We start from the raw sequence: 18,947 nt of genomic DNA, 5'->3' as shown, positions 1-18,947 counted from the left end.
AACGGAAATACCCTCTTCGTTCGGGAAGGTTCTTACCCTGACTATGGATTTTGTTTTCTTTTTGATTCTGGGCTTCACCCGCTCGACTGTGGGCAGGGGTGGCAACTTCTTCAGCTCCTCAAGAACGGCTATGGCAGCATTTTTCTTCGAAATCTTCTTGCTCTTCCCTTCACCTTCTCCCACAAACTCCCCAACTGACACCTTGGTCACGAAGCTCTTCATGTGGGGGGGGCCACTCTCCCGGGCAACCTGGTTTAGAGGGAAAGACTGAGTGAAAGCGCGACAGACACCTCCTGCAAGCGGCAGGGCACGCTGCTTAACGCACTACCTCCCGGGAAACACCGGCCAAGGGGAGTTTCGGTAAGACCCGTGAAATGAAGGGAGCACACGCGTCAGCAAAAGGAAACAGTGATAACCCCGAATGCTCTTCTCCCCTTGTTCGTTATTTTCCAGACTTCTTAATATTCTTGGGTCTGATCAGTCCCAGTTAGCATCAAGGAAATGGGAAGCAAGTTCTGCTCCCGTCCTCCTAGCACAACGGCTCCCATCTGTGTCCCCAGGTCACAGACTGCTCTGAGTTTGGGGAGACCCACTGCAAATGGCAGGAAGGCAGCCGTCCCAGCAAAGCCCAGAAATAACTGCGACATAAAGAGTTCAAGTTTAATATTTGCTCTGAGCCTCAAGCCAAGACTGAGCTTATTAAATACTGGCTGCTATGCATCCAGCCACAAAAAAGAACGAGAAACTTCTAAGCACTGGCAGGGATTTCCAGTACACAGTAAGAAAAGCAGAAACTGCAAAAGAGTTTATATAGTACCCTAACTTTTGTGTTAAAGATTTGTATATACACACTTATATGTAAACAGACACACACGTGTGTTTATATACTTATTTTTGCAAAAAGAAACACAGGATGGATAAAGCAGAAACCAACAGAATTAGTTCCCTACAGCAAGTGGGAGGGATTGGGGTAGAAAGGGGACAGCATGATACTGCTGAATGTATCTTTGTGCATAGTTTTGACTTTTGGTTTTACATATTAAAATATAAAAAATAAGTCCACAACGATGAGAGAGAAACATTAAAATTGAGTATGAACAGAAACCTAAATATAAAGTTATTCCAGGAACACACAGAGGGAAAAGAAAAACTGACTCCAGCTTACATTAGCTCAGATGGTCTTGAAAAGAACAGCTAAGTCAGAGGACTCACACTACCAGATTTCAAGACTTCCCATTAAGTTGCAGCAACCGTGCCCTCACGGTATTGTTTACGGGCAAAGAAAGAGATCAATAAAATAGAACAGAATGCAGAAACAGACCTGCACACATATGGTCTCGTGATTTCTGGCAAACACACCACAGCGCACCAAAAGTCTTTTAAATAAAAAAAGCAACTAGATATCCTCATGGGAGAAGCACAGTCTCAAACTCCACCACAAACAGGTAACTGGAGCCGGAACACAGACCTAAATGTGAAAGCTCAAACTATAGAGCTCTCCAAAGTAAACAGGAGAACAAGTCATGACCATGAGAGTAGCAAAGAGCTCTTGAAAGCACAAGGTACCAGCCATAAGGAAAAAAAAACTGAAGGTCTTCGAAATTAAAAACTGCTTGTCACGGGGTGCCTGAGTGGCTCGGTCGGTTGAGTGTCCGACTTCGGCTCAGGTCATGATCTCACGCTCGTGAGTCTGAGCCCCGCGTCAGGTTCTGTGCTGACAGCTTGGGGCCCTGAGCCTGCTTCACTCTGTGTCTCCCTCGCTCTCTGCCCTCCCCCGCTTGTCTTCTCTCTCTCTCAAAAAACAAAAACAAAACCAAAACTGCTCATCAACAGATGACGTGTAAAAAATACAGGGAACCCATAGAAGGGGAGAGAGTATTTGCAACATGTGTACCTGACAGAGGATTTATACCCAGAATACTGAAAGAACGCCTCAAGTGAACAATAAAAAGACCAACTACCCAATTAAAGAACACCTGACCACACACGTTACAAAACAAGATCTCCAAGTGGCCAATAAGCATGTGAAAAAGTGATCACCGTTTGTCATCAAGGAAATGCAAACTGAAACCACAATGCAATACTATAATATCCACACCCCCCAAATGGCTGAAATCAAAGCAACTGAGAGTATCGAGTGTTCACAAGGATACAGAACAGCTGGTGGGAGCATATACTGTACGACCACTTTGGGAAACAGCTTGACAATTTTTATTGAACACCTGCCCTGGGCCTTGGCAATTCTGGGTGCACATGTACACAAGAAGACTTGGTTTTATATTTTATACACAATGGTTCCTCAAGTGGAAACAAGTCACACGTCCATCAACAGGACAATGGATAAACACAATTTTACATTCACACGGTGAAATGCCACATAGAAAAAAACTACTGACACACGCAGATGAGACTCAACATCAAACTATCCATATCATATCATTCTATTTACGTGAGGTCCAAGAACAAAGAAAATGAAGCTATAGTTATATCAGAAAGAGCTTCTTCTGGGTGGGTAACGTGAAAAGGGCACAGGGACGGCTGGAGGTTACGGGAGCCCTCCAGATCTGGACCCAGGCGGTGAGTCTCGGGCTTGTACAGAGGTAAAATCGAACGGGCTGTGCACAGAAGACATGCGTGCCTGCCTGCAGAGGAAGCTTGTTTCACCAGACCGATGGCAGGAGATCTAAGTATGAAATTCGGAATGGAGAGGAAGAGCCTATGATGCTGGACTGAAGTGAAGGTACATACAGGGATCTTCTAGAGTTACCTGCCCACAAGGCCTCGAAGCGAGGACTCTCCTTCCGGCAGCAACCAGCACGCCTGGCACCCCTTGCTGGTCCCCACGTGCCACTCTCTGTGGAAGGGACCCAGGGCTCCTCGCAGGAACAGCTGGGGCCATTTCTGTTTGAATTTCCATTTCCACTGGCACCAAAGCTTGAGCGGGGCAAGTTCAAAGCTAAAACGTTTTGTTGCACCAGAAGGTAGTACGTTCACTCAGACTCTGAAGAGGGGTGGTGAGGAGCGCGCGTGCAGGGATGACGAGGCCCACAAACAGGAGAGGAAGAAAACACCTCACAGCACACAGAAAAACTGTAACTCAAAATGAATCATGAACCTCAATTTCAGAGCTGAAACGACGAAACTTCTAGAAGAAAACACAGGAGTATGACCTTCGGTGAGGCAAAGGTAGCTAAGGTTGCACAAAACCACGACAAAACATAAAAGAAAAATTAGGCACAGGCGACCTTGCTAAAATCTCTTTGCTGTTTGGAAGATACTGTTTAAAAAATACGAAGGCAAGTCACGTGCTGGGAAAAAGTATCTGGAAAATACCTATCCGATAAAAGGGTTGTATTCGGAATATGTAGATAACCCCCAAAACTCAAAAGTAAAAAACTCAGTAATAAAACCGACAGAAGGTGCGAACAGACGCTCCCCTAAGGGAGACGCGCAGATGGCAAGGCAGCGCAAGAAAGGCGCTCGGCATCACCGGGCCGCACGGAGCCCCAACTGCACCGCCACCGGTTGCTACCGCACACCTGCCAGAAGGACCGAGTCTTCGTAAACGGACAACACCAAGCGTCGGAGGGGACGCAGAACGACGACGACACCCCCACACGGCCGTGGGGAAGGACGACGATACCCCCTCTCCGGAAACAGTTTGACAACATCTTATAAAGTTAAAGATACAGATTTATCATGCAACCCAGCAAATTCAATCCCAAGTTTTTACTCAAGAGACACGAAAACACGTCTCTACAGACGTGCATGTGTGTCTACGGTAGCTCTACTCACTGTCACCAACAACAGAAGCAACCCAAATGTTCTTCAACAGGGCGGTGCGTCCGCACAACTGGGAACTCCTCGAGCAATAAAGACAGAAACTACTGATCTGTGCAACAAGGACACTCGAGACCTGTGTTAAGGTAAAGCAGCCAGACAAAAGGCAGTAATTCCACTTTGTAATTCCATTTGTGTCACGTTGTGTGTGACAAGAGCAGAACCGTGGGGACAGAAAGAGGCCAGCGGTTGTCTGAGGCCGAGGACGGAGGAGAGGGACGGGCTGCAAAGGGAGTCAGGGCAGCTCTGTGGTGAGAGGAGTCTCAGGTGGTGACTGCAGCGCTGTTTACACAACTACCTACATTCATCAAAACACACCAAAGCATATGCCGGAGTAGGGAGAATTCTACTGTATGAAAATTACACCCAAAAAAGCTAACCCCTCACTTCCAATAACATCCCATAGGAGAACGTCAAAGGACACAGGAGCCAGCTGAATGGCAATGGGAGTATCAACACGAACGGGGATAATAACGATCTATGGTTTTCTTCCTTCTCTTTTTTCTTTTTAAAAATGTTTGTTTTTTGTGAGAGCGCGCGCGTGCACACAAGTGAGGGAAGGGCAGAGAGAGAGGAAGAGACAGAGAATCCCAAGCAGGCTCTGTACTGTCAGAGCAGAGCCCCATGTGGGCTTGACCTCACGAACCTTGCGATCATGACCTGAGCCGAGATCGAGCCGGATGCTCAACCAACTGAGGCACCCAGGCACCCCTTCTTTTTTTTAAAATGTAAGCTCCAAGGATCAAGAGTCACACGCTCCACCGACTAAGCCAGCCGGACACCCCCTAATGACTGACGACAACAATGAACATCTTGAATAAAAAAGCAGCAGCAGACCTCTGCTAATATAAATTAATGTCGTGCAAGGTTCTTCATGTGGAATGTCAGCCTGCAAATGCAGAAAATGCACCATAGTAGTCCCTGATGCCAGGAAGGATGATCAATGACTAGATTCATTGGGGAGGTCTCTTAGGGAACAACCTTCAAGAGGCTCCTCGAAGGTTATGAATTACAAAGAGAAAGTCTCCTAAGGTGAAGCATCTGATGTAAACCAAGGAAACAAGTGTCACTAACACAGTAAAATGCCTTCATGTGATGCTCACTTCTGTGGGTTTCCTGCCCAAAAAAATGCATAACCTGAAACTAATCATGAGGAAACAATCAGACCAAATGGAGGGGCATTCTACAAAGTAACTTTTAAAACTGTCAAAAAAAAAAAAAAAAAAGGCGGGGGGGGGGGGGAGCTGAGGAACTGTTCCAGATGAAAGGGAAACCAAGAGATGCCTCTACTCGACTCAGGGTGTGATCCTGCACTGGATACCACAAGAAGAAAATACTTTCCGTAAAGGACACGACAGGGACAGGTGGCAAAATGTGAATATAGGACATACGTTACGTAAGAACTACAGCAATGCTCAAGTTCCTATATTTGATGATTAGATTGTGGTTATTTAAGATAATGTCCTTGTCCCTAAAAGATACTTGCTGAAATATTATGAATCATGCTATCTGCCACTTGGTCTCCAATGATGCAGCAAGAGCAAGAACAGGTAGAAAATAAAATATGTATATTGACAGAAAGAAAAAACAAATGTAAAATGTTAATCACTAAAAAATCTAAGTGAAGGCTAAATTCACCGTCCTTCCAACTTTTCCACAGGTTTGAAGTCTTTCAAAATAAAATATTCAAGAAGTGGCTAGGAAAACCAAGTAAGCCCAAGAAACAGCGGTGCTGTGCTCCCAAGGTGAGGACAAGCAGCCCCTCAGAGAATGGCCTTCACTGCCCCCCAAAGGAAGGGGTCTGCTGAGAGGGACCAGCTGACACCTGTACCAGCAGATGGACTTGACAGAGCTCCCAATCGCCCCCCACTCACCACCTCCCACCGCCTGGATCTCGCTTCAAACACACCAGCTTCAAATGAATGCTTCAGACGCACAGCCCCACCCTGGCCCTTCGGGCAACCATTTTCATCGGCTACTCATATCACATCATGATGCCACCAATCTAAATATGGAGCTTCACCTCCAATGGATTTAGTGTGATGAGGTCACAACTGCCTCCCAGTGACTTTATCAATCAACACCATCACATTTTGTAACTAAAACTATGTATTTTATCAAAAGTCAAGCTATATACATTTTTCCTAAAGAACTGTAGGAACAGCTCCTCTTTTCTCCTATTAAATACTTCTAACCCAGTTTTCTACATGACAGGTTTGACTATTAAAAACTTAGTAAAAAAAAAAAATAATAATAATAACAACTGTTCTGGGGCACCTGGGGGGCTCAGTCGGTTGAGTGCCCAACTCTTGATTTCGGCTGATCCCAGGTTATGGGATTGAGTCCCACATTGGGTTCAATGCTGAGTGTGGAGCCAGCTTAAGGTTCTCATTCATTCATTCATTCATTCATTCATTCATTCTCTCTCTCCCCCTCCCCCTTTCCTCTCCCCCTTGGGTATGCAGACGCTCACTCTCTCCAAAATTTTTTTGAAAATTATAAAAAAAAAAAAAAAAAAAAGTAACTGTTCATTCATTCATTCATTCATCCAATAAGTATTTCCCGAGCATCCGTTATGTGCCAGGCAATCTTCCAAGTGCAAGAGACAGAACTGTGGGAAAGAAAAAATGAAAGCCCTTACTCAATCTAACAATGGAAGCAATATGAACCTTTGATATAGGAGTTATTTAACATAAGTACTCACATTAACAAACTCCATGCCACCAACACACACTGTTAAGGTCTTAAATTACCTTGTAAGATATTTACCCACCAGAGGGCACTCCCATTTCTTTTCTGTGACTCCTTGACTGTTCCTGGGTATAGGTTACATATTCCTGAACAGAAGTCTGAAATCTAAACAGAGTGGAAGTGGGGCAGAAGCAATCTGGTCTCCAATTCCCACAGATGTGGCATTCCTTCACTAAGGTTCCAGAAAGCTCTGTGACTCTCAAGGCAACGACTAGCATGAAAAGGTGGCAAGCTTCACAGGGAACCAGGGTCCTGGCACCAGAAGTCACCTCTGTAATCTTGAGGTGACCTGCGAAGCTAGGCATCCCCCGCCCCAACAATCATGACACCCCTTCTATAATCTCTAAAAATCCATTCTCATGCTTCACTAATCCTTCACCAGGAAGAAAAAAAGGAGTATTTCTTCCCTTTCCTGCAACAGGTACCCAGGGAGACCTTGTGGCTTTTTGGAACGAAGCTCCCACCTGGTTCCCACTCAACAACCAGCCCTGTTATTCTGTGTATCTCATTCCTCCCCAGCCCCACTCCCAACAGATGAGGAAGGGCTAGAAGGGATATAGAGCCAGGTGAGAAGATACAGCCCTAGATCCATCTGGGGCTCTGCTCAGGGAGGCGGACAGTATAAACCAGGTCCTGCCTGCCAGGGTGAGGCAGGGATGGGTGTAAGGGGATGCAGGATGGCCCCATGATCCAAGTGGAACTTCCCATCCCACCTGTGTCCCATGGCAGGCCAGGAAGCAATGCTAGGTAGAAGTCAGAAATCATCATCATGCAGCTGACAGATTAAGGCCTGAACTCAGGAGCCAGTGTAGGGCACGAGCACATTAATAAGAGAAGGTATATATGTTATAAAGGCCAGGCATGAATTTGGGGATCACTTGTAACTGCAAAAATGCTACATAATTATTTTACAGGATAATAAACTTCAAGGAGTCTTTAAGAATAGGACAAAAGAAATTTATGAACCACTTAAAATTGTTTTAAGCAAATGCCCCACCTCACATTACATTTGCTTAGAGAAACAATGTACAAGTATAAAGCATTTTGAAAAACTAAATATAGTCTTTGTAACTCTAAAAGACCAAAGCATTGACAAAGAACTTTGCATTGTATATAGTAAAACACAACCTTGCATAACCAAGCATGGAAATCAAAAGGAATTGCAAAGAATTCACCATGTCAGACCATTAATGGAAACTTAACCTCCCTTACCTGCCTAGTCTATCTGGACTCACTGGGTCTTTGAAGGAAACATACTAAATGTATCTCATTTTCCATTTTGAACTAACAACCTATTAATTATTTTTAGACCATAAAGTCTCTAACAACAAATGAAGTTATCAGAGTGGTGAATTAGAGGGCAAAAGCTACACAAGGATGAAACTGATGTCTTTTTCTTTTTTAAATATTTATTTTGAGAGAGAGAGTGTGTGCAAGCTGGGGAGGAGCAGAGAGAGAGAATCTCAAGCATCAGCACAGAACCTAATGTGGGGCTCGATTTCACAAGCCGTGCTATCATGACCTGAGCCGAAACAAAAAGTTGGCCAAGTAATGGACTGAGCCACCCAGGTGCCCCAAAACTGATGTCCTTTTTAACAACTACACTGTACAATTTCTAGGGACTCTGAGGGAGGTTAACATTTTGGGAGTAATAGAGTCTTCTGAAAACAATGGATCCTGTCTCCGGAATACACATGAGAACATAAACACAATATTCTTCAGAACCATTCCAGGAGCTTGACCGACCTACCGAGACCTTCCAAGGACTGTGTGGAGGGACATGGCTGTCCCTAAATTAATGACCCCTAAAAGAAGAGAATCGATACTGCTTTTTGGCTAAATATAAAGTCTGAATCTTAAATCTGAAGGTTCACATGTATGTGATGATTATTCCAATGTTTTTTAGGGGAAAAAAAAATTCCAATGATGAATGCCAACAGTGTTTTCCAAACGAGTCCTACATGTAAAACAAGCTTACCTCAAAATTCACAGGCAAGTTCCGTTTAAGTGCAATCTCAAACACTTGACTTATTTCAGATTTATTGAGATTTTCTTCTTCTGATTCTCTTCCATTCACCTAAAGGAAGAAAAATTGTTTAGTAGTGAACTGTTATGAAAAAACATCAACACCCCAGCTCTGATAAACCTTAAAAGCACTGAACCTTAGCTGTATGGAGTGAGCACTAACCCGGTGAGCAAGGCCGCTTGTGTGCCATGTGTCAGTGAATTTAAAAGGTTTAAAAAAAAAAAAACAAAACACAAACAATCTGGGTCAGCTTGTACCTCGTAAATCCACCATAAACAATCCACACCTAACAGACTCTGGCACAGCCACACCACAGCTGCTCAGGAAGAGGGACGGACTTCCAAAGCTTTCCTTGAGGACTGGCAAGCTACCTTTCGGAAAAAGTCAGAATACAGACAGATCTGTGAGGGACATGGCAAGTCCAAATTAGAAGTCTCTCCACTTAAGTATGCAGGCTTCTTATTTGGACACAAAGTCCCTGGAAATCCACTTTTTTAAAAACAAGGATGCAGTGCAACAAATTACAAAACTGCATACAAAATCTCGCACTTCCTGCTGCCAGCAAAAACGCAGGTGCAAACTAATGAGGTCTGCTGAACAAAGGCTGAGACTATCTTTCTAACAAGGTTCACTTACAGTCCCCCAGCCAGAGCTGGGATTAGACAGGGCAGAGATCTTCTCTGTGCAAGCTGACAACACGGATTCTAGATGTGCGGTAGTGATAATGAGAATCCAGATAAGCTCAGTAATAGCAACACCCCCTTCCCCGCCAAGTCATGGCTAGAGAGCTGAATTTTCCTTCGTATTATTGAGACTCTTTAATCAAGGAATTTGTACAATCCTATTTCCAAGATTAGAACTTTCGGACAAGAACTTCTGTCTAAAACTGCTGAAGAGGCAAAACGTAGGACTATCCAGGATTGTATCTGTTGTGCATTTCCCTATGTTTATCAGATACATCTTATACCTACATTGGATCAGTATTTCAAACTACAACTAAAAGAAATGAAACCCTAAGTTAAAAAACATTAATACAATCAAGAATATAATCCTGTACAAGTAAATTTATCCCAGACACTCTAATTCTTTCTCTCCTTCCATGATGATGATGTTCTTCCCACTTCACTCTCTGCCTAGTCAAAACTATTTGCACAGCATTTCTGGTGGCTTTTTAACCTAAAAATACTTTTCTTCTTGCTTAAATCCTAAGCAGAAAGAGGGCCTGACTTTTTATGAGTGAATCCTTACAGCCAGAAATCTTCAAGCAAGACACCACAGAAGTTTGGTTTGAAATAAATTCATCCATTCATTCATTCGTTCATTCTTGAGAGCGCGCATAAGCTTGGGAGGGAAAGGGGGAGGGAGAAAGAGAATCTTAAGCAGGCTCCACACCTAACACAGAGCCTGAAGCCAACGTGGGACTGGATCTCATGACAGTGAGATCATGACCTGAGCTGAGATCAAGAATCGGACGCTTGACCAACTGAGCCACCCAGGCGCCGCTGAATTTTGTCTTTTAAATAGGTTTTAAACTTAAAGCCCCACCCTGTATTTTTAGAAGTATGTTCAATAGGGGCGCCTGGGTGGCTCAGTCGGTTAAGCGTCCGACTTCAGCCAGGTCACGATCTCGCGGTCCGTGAGTTCAAACCCCGCGTCAGGCTCTGGGCTGATGGCTCGGAGCCTGGAGCCTGTTTCCGATTCTGTGTCTCCCTCTCTCTCTGCCCCTCCCCTGTTCATGCTCTGTCTCTCTCTGTCCCAAAAATAAATAAAAAACGTTGAAAAAAAAAAAAAAAAAGAAGTATGTTCAACAAATGGTGCTTAGGAAAAGAGATCTCCTGGGGGCACCTGGGTGGCTCAGTTGGTTGGGCTTCTGACTTCAGCTCAGGTCATGATCTCGTGGTCTGTGAGTATGAGCCCCGTGTCAGACTCTGTGCTCGCAGCTCAGAGCCTGGAGCCTGCTTCAGATTCTGTCTCCCTCTCTCTCTGCCTCTCCTTGGCTTGTGCTCTGTTTCTGTCTCTCAAAAATAAGTAAAAACATTTAAAAAAAATGTTTTTAATAAAAAAAAATTTCCACATTAAAAAAAAAAACACAAAAAATTAACTCAAAATGGATCTAAGACCTAAATGTAAGAGCTAAAATCGTAAAATTCTTGTAAGAAAGTATCTGGACACTGGATGTGGCAGTGACTTTCTGGATATGAGACGGAAAGCACAGGCAACGAAAGAAAAAGCAGATAAACTGGACTGCACTGAAACCGAACACTTCCGTGCATCGAAAGTAAAGACAACCCACAGATGGGAGAAAACATATGCAGACCACATATCTGATAAAAAATTAATACCCAGAACGTATAAACAATTCAATTTAAAAATGGGAAAAGGACCTGAATAGACATTTCTCTGAAAAAGACAGAAAAATGGCCAAGGACTACATGCAACAGTGCTCAGCATCACTCATCACTGGGGAAATGCAAGTCAAAACCACAGTGAGACACCCTTCACACCCTAAGAATGCCCACAGAAAATAACAAGTATTAGCGAGGTCGTGGAGGAAACCTCAGGCCTTCCTGGACGGAGTGTAAAATAGCCCAGCCTTTGTGCGAAACAGTCGGGTGGTTCCTCACAAAGTTAAACAGATTTACAGTATGATCCAGAATTACACTTTTAGATATATATACTTGAAAGAACTAAAAGTAGGGACTCAAACAGATACTCTGCCACCTATGCTCACAGAAGCGTTATTCAGTGGCCAAAAGGTGAAAACAACCCAAACATCCACCAACATGTTGATGAATGGACAAAATGTAGAATAGCCATACAATGGAATATTCTTCGGCCTTAAAAAGGAATGAAATTCTGACACTGGCTACAACATGGATGAACCTTGAAACATTATGATAAACGAAATAAGCTAGACACAAAAGATGAATATCCACTGATATTAGGCAGCCAGAATGGGCAAATGCATACAGACAGAAGTAGAACAGAGGTTACCAGGAGATGGGGCAGGGGGAGGTGGCAAAGGGGAAGTTACTTTCAATGTGTACATAGTTTCAATGTGGGATAATAAAGTTCTGAAAATGGACAGTAGTGATAGTTGATGCCACGGAACTGTACGCCTAGAAATGGTTGAGATGGTAACTTTTATGTTTAAGATTTCATTTTTTAAAAATTTTTAACAAGATTTTATTTTTAAGTAACCTCTACACCCAACATGGGGCTCAAACTTACAACTCCGAGACCAAGGGTCACACACACACTACTGACTGAGCCAGCCAGGTGCCCCTGGTTGTCTTTAAAAAGGAACCAAGAAAACTATGTTTTATACCAAATAGTAACACACTAGAGATTGTCAACATGTTAACTTGCTATTAACTTGCACTAATAGGTACTCATTTTTGTGCACAAAAAAAATTCTTGACAGCTATTTATTTGAAGGTATCTAGGTTTTTTTTTAAGTTTATTTATTTTGAGAGAGAGAGAGAGAGGGAGGGAGGGAGGGAGGGGGAGAGGGAGAGGGAGAGCAAGCACAAGCAGGTAGGGGCAGAGAGAGAATCCCAAGCAGGCTCCATGCTGTCAGCACAGAGCCTGATAAAGGACTTGAACTCGTGAACCGTGAGATCATGACCTGAGCTGAAATCAAGAGCTGGATACTTAACCGACTGAGCCACCCAGGCAGCCTCAGAGGTTTTTTTTAAGTATATGAGCTGTTAAAAACAAAGAGTTCACTCTCATACTAAGTAACTGTGTTAATGCAAGCAGAACAAAATTTAGAAATAAACTGGGTGCTGAGGCTAAAATGAGACTTCAACCACCATGCACGCACTCCGATTTTCAAATCTGTTGTTCATTTTACCAGCCCAATTAGTTTTAACTTTTAATTTCAAACATTCAGAAAAGTACAGATAAACAATGTAACAGGCAATTGTGCTGGATTTAACAAAGGTCAACCTTAAGAACTACTGACATCAAATTTTTATTTCTTAAGGAAAACAATAAAGCCCTTTTCACTCCCCTTCCCAGGGCAGCCTTAATCATGTATCTTTCCCGACCATGTTTTTTTGTAATGGACGAAAACAATACATGGTATAATTTTGTGTTTTGAAAATTCACATAAATCATTTTCACTGATTATATTCATAAATATTATACAATTCAAACTTGTAAGTTTATACTAATCAAATGCTACTCTATATTGAGGTTCCACATAAGTCTGACAGAAAATAACAATCTATTGCAAAAATCTAAACCGTAAGCCAGTGTTTCTTAAACACAGCAGCAGCAGGATCACTTGGGAGCTTTGCAAGGACAGATGCTGGCTTCCCACTCCAGACAAATTAACTTCAAGTTTTTTCAGGTAGGGCTTAGATATCCATTTTATTTATAGGTACTTATTTTTTTTTAAGACCCCAGTTGATTTTACTAGCATCGTGGAGATTCACTGCTTTATGCCATTGTTTCTAAAGGGATTTCAATAGGGACAAAGCGGCCAATAACATAAAAATGCAAAACCAAAAACAAAGATATACGTGTACTTAGAAGTCACGTTATGTTGCTCTCTTACATAAATAATTTTGATATTATCTGGATTGGACAAAATGTTGGACTGGACTGGAAAGCAGCAAAATGAGTCAAAACCAATCCACAAATACCATTCTCAGTAAGATGGGAAAAGTATAGTGGGGCCTTAATCTTATCTTCACGAAGTGGGAATTACTGTTAATATCAGTTCCAGAATGTATGGTTTATCAATAAAATCTAGTCAACATTATAAAAAAAACACTCTGAACCAAGCTTAACCCTCAGTATGTCAGAAAAAAAAATTCACCTAACCATTTACTTACTATCTGGCTTCAACACACTCTTTATTTTTCTATATTTAAAGTCATTTTACAAATAATATACAGACTAAAAGGACAACTAAGAATCTTTTCATTAGAGATTTTAATCAGAATTTAAAATAGCAAATCCAAGTTTTTATTTCAGATTTGTAGTCTGGAAGGCATTTATGTACCCAAAATGGGCATGGTCCTTTAAATGCCGCCCATCAGCTGACTACGTCTGAACCCAGAGCATAGCCCACTTGTAACGATGTCATGTTTCAAATCCACCTCCAGTGGGTTCCAGCTTATCATGACTTCTGATTCTTCTTGGACTGGTTTCATCAAAACACACTACTTGTGAAACTGACACAATTTTATTGGAGAACAGCCATCTTCTTTGCTCCATAACTACCAACATGCTTTCATTTTTAGATTTATAAACCCCCCCAAAAAAGGATCTAATGAGTTTTTTTCATTGTTTTATCATCTGTATCCTCCCAATCACCTTTGCACACATACCTCCTTCTGCATTTGCCCACTTATTTTGTGAACAGCAGGTGGTAAAAAATAAATTCTGGTGGCCAAACATCACACACAACAAAAATGAAAGAAATGTTGTCACATATACTCTTTTAAAACATCAAAACAGGATGTTCCAGGTTCTTGTCATAAAACACTGTGTGATGAAGCCTTTCCTGTAGAATGGCCAGAAGAGTGTACACATTTCCTTTTCAGACCCCAGAGAAACATACTGTTCACTCGCCGATTCCTGAGTCTGGGGAAGCTAACCTACCATCGATCCCACAGCCATCGCCGAGTCCCAGGCCCTGCTTGCCCCTCCATGTTCACCTTCTCACTCATCTAAGAGTGGGCAGGTCTTCCTCCGCCCACGGTCTTCTTTTGGCCATTAGAGGCACACAAAGAAAAGTTCTAAATTCTCACCTGAGTTCAAAGAAAGCTAACAGCAGAGGGAAAAGACGGTGTCCCCTGTCTTCTGCATCTTCCTGAAAGAAGGAGGCGGCGTGCCAGGCGATGCATTAAGCACAGCAAAGGCTGGGGCAGCAGTGAGTTATTTCACAACTGTATCATCCACCCGGGGAGTCACCATAATTCCATCTCCTTTTATTTCAGTCTTGCTTAGTGTATTTAGGAACGGATAACAAACAAACAGCAAAATGTTTCAAGACAAAGGAAAATTTATGAGCCTGGGTGGCTCAGTCGGTTAAGTGCCCGACTTCAGCTCAGGTCATGATCTCGCACTCTGTGAGTTCAAGCCCCGCATCGGGCTCTGTGCTGACAGCTCAGAGCCTGGAGCCTGTTTCAGATTCTGTGTCTCCCTCTCTCTCTGACCCTCCCCTGTTCATGCTCTGACTCTCTCTGTCTCAAAAATAAATAAATGTTAAAAAAATTAAAAAAAAAAAAAAGACAAAGGAAAATTTAGATTCCATAATGTGAAGATTTACAAAAGGGTCCAAAGGACCTACATGATCACTGCCAGACAGAAGGAGTTTTATTCTATCTTAAAAAATAAATCTCAGGGCGCCTGGGTGGCTCAGTCAGTTAAGCAGCCGACTTCGGCTCAGGTCATGATCTCGTGGTCCGTGAGTTCGAGCCCCGCGTCGGGCTCTGGGCTGACAGCTCAGAGCCTGGAGCCTGTTTCAGATTCTGTGTCTCCCACTCCCTGACCCTCCCTCGTTCATGCTTTGTCTCTGTCTCAAAAATAAATAAACGTTAAAAAAAAAATTAAAAGAAAATATTAAAAAAAAAAATCCTTTTCCCTTTGTTCTTTGTAAGATCCCCAGAAAAGAATACGAGTCCTGCAATATCAATCCTTACAAGGCTTGAAAAAGAAGCTCAGACATGAAAACTGGGTCCCATGGATCCTGACAGAATAATGAAAATCAATTTCAGTTTAAGCCCCAGCTAAATACGCCCCTGGCCCAAGTGAAAACAACAAGACCAGAAGAGCTAATTTATTTTCACAAAAGTAGTACCAGAAAGGCCCTCAAAGAGTATAATGTTTTTTCTCAAGTCGGCCTTCTACCACTACCACCAAGAGAAAACTTTTAAAGCTTGATACAGTCTTCAAGACAGAAACCGCACAACCACACACAGATATACACATACCTACTACATACACACGCAGCTGGCACTTTAATTAAACACAAACAGGATCACACTATCTACAAAATTACAGCTCTGGTTCTTGACTCCTCCTTCTCAGTACATTAGGGGCCTCCTTTCAAGCCTATGTGTACAGACCTACCACACTCGGGACTCCCTCTGACGAATGTATCTGTTTATTTAACCACTTCCCTACTAGTGGACATTAGGTCAGCTCTATTACATATACTGTAGCTATTGGCCATCTTGCTCCTAACAGCTCAGACACTGAGTAAGTCATTCTTTATTATCACAGCCTTGGATTTAAAAAAAAAAAAAAGAAAGAAAGAAAGAAAGGAAAGGAAAGGAAAGGAAAGGAAAGGAAAGGAAAGGAAAGGAAAGGAAAGGAAAAAAAAATAAAGGCATTTTTAAAATTTTTTTTTAATGTTTTATTTATTTTTGAGAGAGAGAGAACAGGTGGTGGAGGGGCAGAGAGAAAGAGGGAGACACGGAATTTGAAGCAGGCTGCGGGCTCTGAACTGTCAGCACAGAGCCCGATGCGGTCGGTGCCCGAACTGGTGAACCATGAGATCATGACCCGAGCCAAAGTCGGAAGCCCAACCTACTGAGCCACCCAGGCACCCCAAAGAAAGGCATTTTTCCAAGGCAGGACCTTTGCACAAGCTGCTCCTGCTGTTCTTTTGCTTATCTTTAGTCTCTGCTTCAATGATGCTTCCTCAGAAAGAACTTCCTTGAATGCATCGCCGTTACTCCAATCTTACTCCAATCTAAATGAGACATCTGATGCCCTTCTAATACTTGCTACTTTCTACCTTAGCACTCGCTGCACTCTTTGATGATTCTAATGTTAACATCTGTCAGCTCTGTTCGATGAAGCCCCAACATGGAAGGGGCAGATTTTTCCTCAAAGCCTAGCATGATGCCTGTTGTCAAGGAACCAGACAACCCCTGCTTTATAGACATAAATTGCTGGCTTTTTATTGGCCGTGTTCTAGAGAAGACAAATTGATCTATCACACAATCACATGCTCTACATACTTTCAAAAGCAAAATCAACAATTTGTTTAAAATTGTAATTTCTGGGGTGCCTGTGTGTTTCAGTTGGTTAAGCGTCCGACTATTGGTTTTGGCTCAGGTCATGATCTTATAGTTCATGAGTCTGAGCCCCATATCAGGCTCTATGCTGGCAGTGCAGAGCCTGCTTAGGATCCTCTCTCTCCCTCTCTCTCAAGATAAAGAGACTCTAAAAAAACCTGCAATTTCCAATACTGGCAGACCACAGGCAATAAGGCTGCTCTCACCCTGGTGGCAGATTTCTTAGTGGCACCATGCTTCTGAGAACTTGGTCATATTTACTTCCATGTCTGGGCTCATAAAAATAGTCATAGACATGCACAAAGATTTACTACAACAACGTTCCTCACTACCTATTTTCTGAAAGGGAACACTGCAAACAATCTAAATAACCAAGCCTCTGTTGAAAACATAAACTGGTATGTTTACACAATGAAACACACTGTAGCTATTAAAAAGTGTTTGGATGCAAGTTGAACTTGAGTCCTCCAAGGAATTAGAAGTAAATGGCATGACAACAGATTCACGATAAGCAGTTCCGTGAAAAAAAGTGGTTACCATACAATATCCTCCCACTTTTGTCATTAGACAGGTACACGTATTTACTTACGTATGCACTGACACCCACCAAAATGTTAATAGTGATCATCCATCCGTTAAGCAGCAAATCTATAAACGATTTTTGTTTTTTAATTTAAAAATTTTTATAGTTTACATACATTCACTGTAAGAAAAAAATTAAAGATCCCTTCTAAAAATGTCTCTTTACGCCCTACCACCCAGCTATCAGGAGGCCTGGTTGAGGTGGGAGGCCAAGTGTTTCATTTATTATCTCAAAGCAAGTCTCATCTGACTCAATGACTCTTGTTTCTGAAGCACTGGGTGAGCCCAGTCTTTGAGCCGTTTCTGAAGGGCAATGTCTCTACTTCAAACCATACAGAATGAGAACAGGGGCACAAGGAGATTTAACATTACTCTCAGCAAAGCTCCACACAGACGGCAGAGGAGCCAGTGGAACCCAGCCCAGGAGAGTGCATCTGCGCCAGCCTCTGCCCTCAGGCCAGAGCCAACCTCGCTGCTCCAGGGTAATGGGGTCAGACCGGGGACACCAATCAGGTACCTTCCCTTTTCAGCAAAAGGGTGGGTACTTCCAGGCAGCATTCAAAGTGGGGTGGCTGCCTGAGGGGGAAGCACAGATAATACTTAGGACTTAGGACCTGTGGTTCCCAAACCCTGACCGAGCTTTAGAGCTACTGCAAGAGCACACTTAAAAAAAAAAAAAAAAAAAAGGCAAAAGACAGACTCCTATTAGAAATCGTGTGGGTTGGACCAAGGAATTTTTTTTAAACTTCTCAAGTGGTTGTGAAGCAGACAACCCACATGCCAGGGCTCAGCGATCGTTTAACAACTGCTGGCGAGAAGCAGCTGAGAAACAAACCAGCCCATCTGACTCCAATTAGATCAGCACCGCGGCGAAGTCAAAAAATGAAAAGCCTCCAAGATGACTCAAATTACACTACCTACTGCTTCTAACAAATCTCACCAGTGAGAAGCTTATCCCTTTAACTTCATGAAATCCCCTCTTCTAAGTGACGTCTCTTCTATTTGGTCCTCAGTGGACCCTGGAAACAGATTATCTCTATTGTAAAATGTGTGATTACACTGGAAAAGGCAAACACACCATAACGAAAAACAGTCATTGATTTCCTAAGACCTCGATTCCCATTTAGCCACAAGGAGTTAAAAACCTATTCTTACTGTGGGATTTTTAAAACCTGGCCCCCAAATTCTCTGACACTCTTCTCATCCAGAAGTGAGGTTCTTAACACTGTCGATGTACCAAATAAAAGCAACTGAGCCGTACGCTTAAACTGGTTAAAACTGTGAATTTATGTTATGTGAATTTTGCTTAATTATAAAAAGTGAGTTTCTGTATCTCCTCCTTTTGAATCTGGGCTCTGTGCCTGCTTGACCTATAGATACAGCAGAAGCAATGCTGTGGGGGATTTCTGGGCCCAGGCCTTAAAAACTGGAAGCTGCTTCCATTTCCTGTCTTCTAGGATACCTGGAACCCGGCACCATCCCATCCCGTGGGTCAGCAGTCTCTCCACAGGGTAGTTAAGAGAGGAACTGAGGTCCTCTCAGGACCACAGCCCCTGCTTCAGTCTCAGCAGACAGCCAGCATCAACTTACCAGTCTTGTGAGGGAGCCATCTTGGAAGTGATCCTCTGGCCCCTGTGGAGCCACCTTAGCCAGAGCTGTGTAGGGGAGAGACCAGCTGGGTGCCAAGCCCTGCCTAAATGGCAGAT

At 42.9% G+C, this 18,947-nt stretch overlaps 1 protein-coding gene across 10 annotated transcripts in view; it reads right to left on the bottom strand.

Moving 5' to 3' along the window:
• Positions 1-18,947, bottom strand: part of STAU1 (staufen double-stranded RNA binding protein 1) — an 83,000-nt gene that overhangs the window by 9,270 nt on the left and 54,783 nt on the right. For all 10 annotated transcript variants that reach the window (XM_006929670.3, XM_023251122.2, XM_023251124.2 and 7 more), the window contains 2 exons: positions 8,570-8,668; positions 37-249 (listed from right to left, as the gene is read on the bottom strand). In XM_006929670.3, the coding sequence (XP_006929732.1) occupies positions 37-249; positions 8,570-8,668 (312 nt within the window). The remainder of the gene's footprint in view (positions 1-36; positions 250-8,569; positions 8,669-18,947) is intronic.

This window comes from Felis catus, chromosome A3, assembly GCF_018350175.1.
Source record: "Felis catus isolate Fca126 chromosome A3, F.catus_Fca126_mat1.0, whole genome shotgun sequence".
NCBI lineage: Eukaryota > Metazoa > Chordata > Mammalia > Carnivora > Felidae > Felis > Felis catus.
This window is presented reverse-complemented; position numbering and strand designations above follow the sequence as displayed.